The sequence below is a fragment of the Oncorhynchus tshawytscha genome, unplaced genomic scaffold (genome assembly GCF_018296145.1).
Source record: "Oncorhynchus tshawytscha isolate Ot180627B unplaced genomic scaffold, Otsh_v2.0 Un_contig_5051_pilon_pilon, whole genome shotgun sequence".
NCBI classification, from domain to species: Eukaryota; Metazoa; Chordata; class Actinopteri; order Salmoniformes; family Salmonidae; genus Oncorhynchus; species Oncorhynchus tshawytscha.
This window is the reverse complement of record NW_024609478.1, coordinates 167,501-177,500: the sequence shown is the minus strand read 5'-3', so window position 1 is coordinate 177,500 and position 10,000 is coordinate 167,501. Positions and strand designations below refer to the sequence as shown.

At 53.5% G+C, this 10,000-nt stretch overlaps 1 protein-coding gene across 2 annotated transcripts in view; it reads left to right on the top strand.

Annotated features, from left to right (window-relative positions):
• The window catches only part of LOC121844949 (Krueppel-like factor 12), a 22,966-nt gene that overhangs the window by 1,961 nt on the left and 11,005 nt on the right, over positions 1-10,000 (top strand). The window contains exon 2 of one of the 2 annotated variants that reach the window (XM_042315479.1): positions 9,556-9,637. In XM_042315479.1, the coding sequence (XP_042171413.1) occupies positions 9,572-9,637 (66 nt within the window). In that variant the 5' untranslated portion in view covers positions 9,556-9,571. Of the gene's footprint in view, positions 1-9,170; positions 9,638-10,000 lie in introns of those variants that run through there. The other variant, XM_042315480.1, reaches the window with a different exon arrangement.

Sequence of the window (10,000 nt, the reverse complement as noted above, 5' to 3'; positions counted from 1 at the left end):
TAACAGATCAGCCTCCTAACAGGGCCACATCCTAACAGGGCAGCCTCCTAACAGGGCAGCCTCCAGCCTCCTAACAGGGCAGCCTCCTAACAGGGCAGCCTCCAGCCTCCTAACAGGGCAGCCTCCAGCCTATTAACAGGGCAGCCTCCTAACAGGGCAGTCTCCAGCCTCCTAACAGGGCCACATCCTAACAGGGCAGCCTCCTAACAGATCAGCCTCCTAACAGGGCCACATCCTAACAGGGCAGCCTCCTAACAGGGCAGCCTCCAGCCTCCTAACAGGGCAGCCTCCTAACAGGGCAGCCTCCAGCCTCCTAACAGGGCAGCCTCCAGCCTACTAACAGGGCAGCCTCCTAACAGGGCAGTCTCCAGCCTCCTAACAGGGCAGCTTCCTAACAGGGCAGCCTCCTAACAGGGCAGCCTTCAGCCTCCTAACAGGGCAGCCTCCAGCCTACTAACAGGGGAGCCTCCTAACAGGGCAGCTCCTAACAGGGCAGCCTCCTAACAGGGCAGCCTCCTAACAGGGCCACATCCTAACAGGGCAGCATCCTAACAGGGCCACATCCTAACAGGGCAGCCTCCTAACAGGGCAGCCTCCTAACAGGGCCAGATCCTAACAGGACAGCCTCCTAACAGGGCCACATCCTAACAGGGCCACATCCTAACAGGGCAGCATCCTAACAGGGCAGCCTCCTAACAGGGCCACATCCTAACAGATCAGCCTCTTAACAGGGCCACATCCTAACAGATCAGCCTCCTAACAGGGCAGCCTCCTAACAGCCTCCTAAAAGGTCAGCCTTCTAACAGGGCAGCCTCCTAACAGGGCAGCCTCCTAACAGCCTCCTAAAAGGTCAGCCTCCTAACAGGGCAGCCTCCTAACAGGGCATCCTCCTAACAGGGCATCCTCCTAACAGGTCAGCCTCCTAACAGGACAGCCTCCTAACAGGTCAGCCTCCTAACAGGACAGCCTCCTAACAGGGCAGCCTCCTAACAGGGCCCAATCCTAACAGGGCCACATCCTAACAGGGCCACATCCTAACAGGGCAGCCTCCTAACAGGGCAGCCTCCTAACAGGGCAGCCTCCTAACAGGCCACATCCTAACAGGGCAGCCTCCTAACAGGGCCACATCCTAACAGGGCAGCCTCCTAACAGGTCAGCCTCCTAACAGGGCCACATCCTAACAGGGCAGCCTCGTAACAGGGCAGCCTCCAGCCTCCTAACAGGGCAGCTTCCTAACAGGGCAGCCTCCTAACAGGGCAGCCTCCAGCCTCCTAACAGGGCAGCCCCCTAACAGGGCAACCTCCTAACAGGGCCACATCCTAACAGGGCCACATCCTAACAGGGCAGCATCCTAACAGGGCCACATCCTAACAGGGCAGGCTCCTAACAGGGCAGCCTCCTAACAGGGCCACATCCTAACAGATCAGCCTCCTAACAGGGCCACATCCTAACAGATCAGCCTCCTAACAGGGCAGCCTCCTAACAGGGCAGCCTCCTAACAGCCTCCTAAAAGGTCAGCCTCCTAACAGGGCAGCCTCCTAACTGGGCATCCTCCTAACAGGGCAGCCTCCTAACTGGGCATCCTCCTAACAGGTCAGCCTCCTAACAGGGCAGCCTCCTAACAGGGCCACATCCTAACAGGGCCACATCCTAACAGGGCAGCCTCCTAACAGGGCCACATCCTAACAGATCAGCCTCCTAACAGGGCCACATCCAAACAGATCAGCCTCCTAACAGGGCAGCCTCCTAACAGGGCAGCATCCTAACAGGGCCACATCCTAACAGGGCAGCCTCCTAACAGGGCAGCCTCCTAACAGGGCCACATCCTAACAGGGCAGCCTCCTAACAGGGCAGCCTCCTAACAGGGCAGCCTCCTAACAGGGCAGCCTCCTAACAGGGCAGCCTCCTAACAGGGCCACATCCTAACAGATCAGCCTCCTAACAGGGCCACATCCTAACAGATCAACCTCCTAACAGGGCAGCCTCCTAACAGGGCAGCCTCCTAACAGCCTCCTAAAAGGTCAGCCTCCTAACAGGGCAGCCTCCTAACTGGGCATCCTCCTAACAGGTCAGCCTCCTAACAGGTCAACCTCCTAACAGGGCAGCCTCCTAACTGGGCATCCTCCTAACAGGTCAGCCTCCTAACAGGGCAGCCTCCTAACAGGGCCACATCCTAACAGGGCCACATCCTAACAGGGCAGCCTCCTAACAGGGCCACATCCTAACAGATCAGCCTCCTAACAGGGCAGCCTCCTAACAGGGCAGCCTCCTAACAGCCTCCTAACAGGGCAGCCTCCGAACTGGGCATCCTCCTAACAGGTCAGCCTCCTAACAGGTCAACCTCCTAACAGGGCAGCCTCCTAACTGGGCATCCTCCTAACAGGTCAGCCTCCTAACAGGGCAGCCTCCTAACAGGGCCACATCCTAACAGGGCCACATCCTAACAGGGCAGCCTCCTAACAGGGCCACATCCTAACAGATCAGCCTCCTAACAGGGCCACATCCTAACAGGTCAGCCTCCTAACAGGACAGCCTCCTAACAGGGCCACATCCTAACAGGGCCACATCCTAACAGGGCAGCCTCCTAACAGGGCATTCTCCTAACAGGGCAGCCTCCTAACAGGGCAGCCTCCTAACAGCCTCCTAACAGGTCAGCCTCCTAACAGGGCCACATCCTAACAGGGCCACATCCTAACAGGGCCACATCCTAACAGGGCAGCCTCCTAACAGGTCAGCCTCCTAACAGGGCAGCCTCCTAACAGGTCAGCCTCCTAACAGGTCATCCTCCTAACAGATCAGCCTCCTAACAGGGCCACATCCTAACAGGTCAGCCTCCTAACAGGGCAGCCTCCAGCCTCCTAACAGGGCAGCCTCCAGCCTCCTAACAGGGCAGCCTCCAGCCTCCTAACAGGGCAGCCTCCAGCCTCCTAACAGGGCAGCCTCCAGCCTCCTAACAGGGCAGTCTCCAGTCTCCTAACAGGGCAGCCTCCAGCCTCCTAACAGGGCAGTCTCCAGCCTCCTAACAGGGCAGCCTCCAGCCTCCTAACAGGGCAGCCTCCAGCCTCCTAACAGGGCAGTCTCCAGCCTCCTAACAGGGCAGTCTCCAGCCTCCTAACAGGGCAGCCTCCAGCCTCCTAACAGGGCAGTCTCCAGTCTCCTAACAGGGCAGCCTCCAGCCTCCTAACAGGGCAGTCTCCAGCCTCCTAACAGGGCAGTCTCCAGCCTCCTAACAGGGCAGCCTCCAGCCTCCTAACAGGGCAGCCTCCAGCCTCCTAACAGGGCAGCCTCAGCCTCCTAACAGGGCAGTCTCCAGTCTCCTAACAGGGCAGCCTCCAGCCTCCTAACAGGGCAGTCTCCAGCCTCCTAACAGGGCAGCCTCCAGCCTCCTAACAGGGCAGCCTCCAGCCTCCTAACAGGGCAGTCTCAGCCTCCTAACAGGGCAGTCTCAGCCTCCTAACAGGGCAGCCTCCAGCCTCCTAACAGGGCAGTCTCCAGTCTCCTAACAGGGCAGCCTCCAGCCTCCTAACAGGGCAGTCTCAGCCTCCTAACAGGGCAGCCTCCAGCCTCCTAACAGGGCAGCCTCCAGCCTCCTAACAGGGCAGTCTCCAGTCTCCTAACAGGGCAGCCTCCAGCCTCCTAACAGGGCAGTCTCCAGCCTCCTAACAGGGCAGCCTCCAGCTATAAACAGCTTCCTGTCTGTGATCTATAAACAGCTTCCTGTATGTGATCTATAAACAGCTTCCTGTCTGTGATCTATAAACAGCTTCCTGTATGTGATCTATAAACAGCTTCCTGTCTGTGATCTATAAACAGCTTCCTTTATGTGATCTATAAACAGCTTCCTGTCTGTGATCTATAAACAGCTTCCTGTCTGTGATCTATAAACAGCTTCCTTTATGTGATCTATAAACAGCTTCCTTTATGTGATCTATAAACAGCTTCCTGTCTGTGATCTATAAACAGCTTCCTTTATGTGATCTATAAACAGCTTCCTGTCTGTGATCTATAAACAGCTTCCTGTCTGTGATCTATAAACAGCTTCCTGTCTGTGATCTATAAACAGCTTCCTTTATGTGATCTATAAACAGCTTCCTGTCTGTGATCTATAAACAGCTTCCTGTCTGTGATCTATAAAAGCTTCATTTATGTGATCTATAAAGAGCTTCCTTTTTGTGATCTATAAAAGCTTCCTTTAAAAAAAGGAGTATTTATTTTTAACCTTTATTTTACTAGGCAAGTCAGTTAAGAACAAATTCTTATTTTCAATGACGGCCTAGGAACAGTGGGTCAACTGCCTGTTCAGGATCAGAACGACAGATTTGTACCTTGTCAGCTCAGGGATTTGAACTTGCAACCTTTCGGTTACTAGTCCAACACTCTAACCACTAGGCTACCTGCCTCCTCTACACTCTAACCACTAGGCTACCTGCCTCCTCTACACTCTAACCACTAGGCTACCTGCCTCCTCTACACTCTAACCACTAGGCTACCTGCCACCTCTACACTCTAACCACTAGGCTACCTGCCTCCTCCACACTCTAACTACACTCTAACCACTAGGCTACCTGCCGCCTCTACACTCTAACCACTAGACTACCTGCCTCCTCTACACTCTAACCACTAGGCTACCTGCCTCCTCTACACTCTAACCACTAGGCTACCTACCACCTCTACACTCTAACCACTAGACTATCTGCCTCCTCTACACTAACCACTAGGCTACCTCCCTCCTCTACACTCTAACCACAAGACTACCTGCCTCCTCTACACTCTAACCACTAGGCTACCTGCCTCCTCTACACTCTAACCACTAGGCTACCTGCCTCCTCTACACTCTAACCACTAGGCTACCTGCCTCCTCTACACTCTAACCACTAGGCTACCTGCCTCCTCTACACTCTAACCACTAGGCTACCTACCTCCTCTACACTCTAACCACTAGGCTACCTGCCTCCTCAACACTCTAACCACTAGGCTACCTGCCTCCTCTACACTCTAACCACTAGGCTACCTGCCTCCTCTACACTCTAACCACTAGACTACCTGCCGCCTATACATTCTAACCACTAGGCTACCTGCCACCTCTACACTCTAACCACTAGGCTACCTGCCACCTCTACACTCTAACCACTAGACTACCTGCCGCCTCTACACTCTAACCACTAGGCTACCTGCCTCCTCCACACTCTAACTACACTCTAACCACTAGGCTACCTGCCGCCTCTACACTCTAACCACTAGACTACCTGCCTCCTCTACACTCTAACCACTAGGCTACCTGCCTCCTCTACACTCTAACCACTAGGCTACCTACCACCTCTACACTCTAACCACTAGACTATCTGCCTCCTCTACACTAACCACTAGGCTACCTCCCTCCTCTACACTCTAACCACAAGACTACCTGCCTCCTCTACACTCTAACCACTAGGCTACCTGCCTCCTCTACACTCTAACCACTAGGCTACCTGCCTCCTCTACGCTCTAACCACTAGACTACCTGCCTCCTCTACACTCTAACCACTAGACTACCTGCCTCCTCTACACTCTAACCACTAGGCTACCTGCCTCCTCTACACTCTAACCACTAGGCTACCTGCCTCCTCTACACTAACCACTAGGCTACCTGCCTCCTCTACACTCTAACCACTAGACTACCTGCCTCCTCTACACTCTAACCACTAGGCTGCCTGCCTCCTCTACACTCTAACCACTAGACTACCTGCCTCCTCTACACTCTAACCACTAGACTACCTGCCTCCTCTACACTCTAACCACTAGACTACCTGCCTCCTCCCCACTCTAACCACTAGACTACCTGCCTCCTCTACACTCTAACCACTAGACTACCTGCCTCCTCTACACTCTAACCACTAGGCTACCTGCCTCCTCTACACTAACCACTAGACTACCTGCCTCCTCTACACTCTAACCACTAGACTACCTGCCTCCTCTACACTCTAACCACTAGGCTACCTGCCTCCTCTACACTCTAACCACTAGACTACCTACCTCCTCTACACTCTAACCACTAGACTACCTGCCTCCTCTACACTAACCACTAGACTACCTGCCTCCTCTACACTCTAACCACTAGACTACCTGCCTCCTCTACACTCTAACCACTAGGCTACCTGCCTCCTCTACACTCTAACCACTAGACTACCTACCTCCTCTACACTCTAACCACAAGACTACCTGCCTCCTCTACACTCTAACCACTAGACTACCTACCTCCTCTACACTCTAACCACTAGACTACCTGCCTCCTCTACACTCTAACCACTAGGCTACCTGCCTCCTCTACACTAACCACTAGACTACCTGCCTCCTCTACACTCTAACCACTAGACTACCTGCCTCCTCTACACTCTAACCACTAGACTACCTGCCTCCTCTACACTCTAACCACTAGGCTACCTGCCTCCTCTACACTCTAACCACTAGACTACCTGCCTCCTCTACACTCTAACCACTAGGCCACCTGCCTCCTCTACACTCTAACCACTAGGCTACCTGCCTCCTCTACACTCTAGCCACTAGGCCACCCTGCTACCCTGAGTGGAACAAGGAGAGATGGTGTCTGGGGTTAAGAACAACCCAGATGTCTACTGTCAGTCTACTGTCAGCTTGTCGATCAATAACATTAGCCCGTTTAACAGCAACATGTCACAGGGTTATTTTCAGTAAAACGGGCTTCGACCCCCAGAGAGCAAAACAGGAGGCCAAGCACAGTGTCACAGAATGAACTCCTTATCAAGAGGAAACCTCAAGAGGAAACAGACAGAGAGGATCTGTCTACTCTGTCAGTCAGGGGTGTGTAGACAGACAGAGCAAGGTGTGACAGACAGGCAGACAAGCAGAGACAGACAGACAAATCAAATCAAATTTTATTGGTCACACGCGCCGAATACAACAGGTGTAGTGAAATGCTGAATACAACAGGTGTAGTAGACCTCACAGTGAAATGCTGAATACAACAGGTGTAGTAGACCTTACAGTGAAATGCTGAATACAACAGGTGTAGTAGACCTTACAGTGAAATGCTGAATACAACAGGTGTAGTAGACCTTACAGTGAAATGCTGAATACAACAGGTGTAGTAGACCTTACAGTGAAATGCTGAATACAACAGGTGTAGTAGACCTCACAGTGAAATGCTGAATACAACAGGTGTAGTAGACCTTACAGTGAAATGCTGAATACAACAGGTGTAGTAGAACTTACAGTGAAATGCTGAATACAACAGGTGTAGTAGACCTCACAGTGAAATGCTGAATACAGGCAGACAGACAGTGACACAGACAGGCCGTCAGGCGGACAGACAGACAGACAGACAGGATGACAGACAGAAAGACAGAAAGACAGACAGACAGACAGACAGACAGACAGACAGACAGACAGACAGACAGACAGACAGACAGACAGACAGACAGACAGACAGACAGACAGACAGACAGCAGGCAGGCAGGCAGGCAGACAGGCAGGCAGGCAGGCAGGCAGACAGTGACACAGACAGGCCGTCAGGCGGACAGACAGACAGACAGACAGGCAGACAGGCAGACAGACAGGCAGACAGACAGGACAACAGATAGACAGGCAGACAGACAGACAGACAGACAGACAGACAGACAGACAGACAGACAGACAGACAGACAGACAGACAGACAGACAGACAGACAGCAGGCAGGCAGGCAGGCAGGCAGGCCGTCAGGCGGACAGACAGACAGACAGACAGGACGGCAGATAGACAGACAGACAGACAGACAGACAGACAGACAGACAGACAGACAGACAGACAGGCAGACAGGCAGACAGGCAGACAGACAGGCAGACAGACAGGACAACAGATAGACAGGCAGATAGACAGACAGACAGACAGGCAGATAGACAGACAGACAGACAGACAGACAGACAGACAGACAGACAGACAGACAGGACGACAGGACGACAGATAGACAGACAGACAGGACGACAGACAGGACGACAGACAGACAGACAGACAGACAGACAGACAGACAGACAGACAGACAGACAGACAGACAGACAGACAGGACGACAGACAGACAGACAGACAGACAGACAGACAGACAGACAGACTGTATGTATGTCTGTGTGTCTGTCTGTCTGTCTGTCTGTCTGTCTGTCTGTCTGTCTGTCCGCCTGACCGCCTGTCTGTGCCTGCCTGCCTGCCTGCTGTCTGTCTGTCTGCCTGCTGTCTGTCTGACAGACAGCAGGCAGGCAGGCAGGCACAGACAGGCGGTCAGGCGGACAGACAGACAGACAGACAGGACGGCAGATAGACAGACAGACAGACAGACAGACAGACAGACAGACAGACAGACAGACAGACAGACAGACAGACAGACAGACAGGCAGACAGGCAGACAGGCAGACAGACAGGCAGACAGACAGACAGACAGACAGATAGGCAGACAGACAGGACGACAGATAGACAGACAGACAGACAGACAGACAGACAGACAGACAGACAGACAGACAGACAGGGAGACAGACAGACAGACAGACAGACAGACAGGACGACAGATAGACAGGACGACAGACAGACAGACAGACAGACAGACAGACAGACAGACAGACAGACAGACAGACAGACAGACAGACAGACAGGACGGCAGACAGACAGACAGACAGACAGACAGGCAGACAGGCAGACAGACAGACAGACAGACAGATAGGCAGACAGACAGGACGACAGATAGACAGGCAGATAGACAGACAGACAGACAGACAGACAGACAGACAGACAGACAGACAGACAGACAGACAGACAGACAGACAGACAGACTGTCTGTCTGTCTGTCTCTGTCTGTCTGTCTGCCTGACCGCCTGTCTGTGCCTGCCTGCCTGCTGTCTGTCTGTCTGCCTGCTGTCTGTCTGACAGACAGCAGGCAGGCAGGCAGGCACAGACAGGCGGTCAGGCGGACAGACAGACAGACAGACAGACAGACAGGACGGCAGATAGACAGACAGACAGACAGACAGACAGACAGACAGACAGACAGCAGGCAGGCAGGCAGGCAGGCAGGCAGGCAGGCAGACAGGCAGGCAGGCAGACAGACAGACAGATAGACAGACAGACAGACAGACATACAGACAGACAGCAGGCAGGCAGGCAGGCAGGCAGGCAGGCAGGCAGACAGGCAGGCAGGCAGGCAGACAGACAGTGACACAAACAGGCCGTCAGGCGGACAGACATACAGACAGACAGGACGACAGATAGACAGACAGACAGACAGAGAGACAGACCAGACAGAGCTATAGGTGGAAGGAATCTGTGGTTAAAGTGTGAGCTGGTCCGACGGCGGCGGCTGTCTGTCTGAGAGGAAGTTGCATTGTGGGTTGTATGTCTGACTGAACACTGAAAGCACCACAGGTCTCTCTACGACCCAGAGACCGATGCTGCCAGTCAGAGGATGTTCCAGTGCGACTGGACACAGGCTGTTTACGTTGACCAATGTTTTAGGTTGTGGTTTAATGTTCCTGTCAAATAAACCAATGAAAACGTCTATCCTACTTTGGCTCTCTAAACAGCCGTGGGCGGGACGTCATGCTGTTGATCGATGGGATGCCTGCCGTCAGCGTCCAATCAGAGTCTCTGGAGCCTCAGAGAATGGTAAGAGGGTGTGTCTACTTTAAAACCTGGTCTCTTCCTCTGTGTTCTATTCTCTACTCCCATCCTCTCTATTCCTGTTAGAGGTGGTTTTGCCGTCGGGGCGACAGCTAGTTAATGGTAGAGCGAGAGCAACAGGAAATGTGTGGGTGGTGTCTGTCTCGCTCTGGAGTGCGTCAGGGGCTCACTTAAATCAACAGACAAAGCAGTAGAAAGGCTGAACCCCTCTGAAACACAAGCCCTCTGTTCTGTTAGGATGGACCTCTCCTCTCCTCTTCTCCTCTCTTCTCCTCTCTTCTCTTCTCCTCTCTTCTCTCCTCTTCTCTTCTCCTCTCCTCTCCTCTCCTCTTCTCCTCTCCTCTCCTC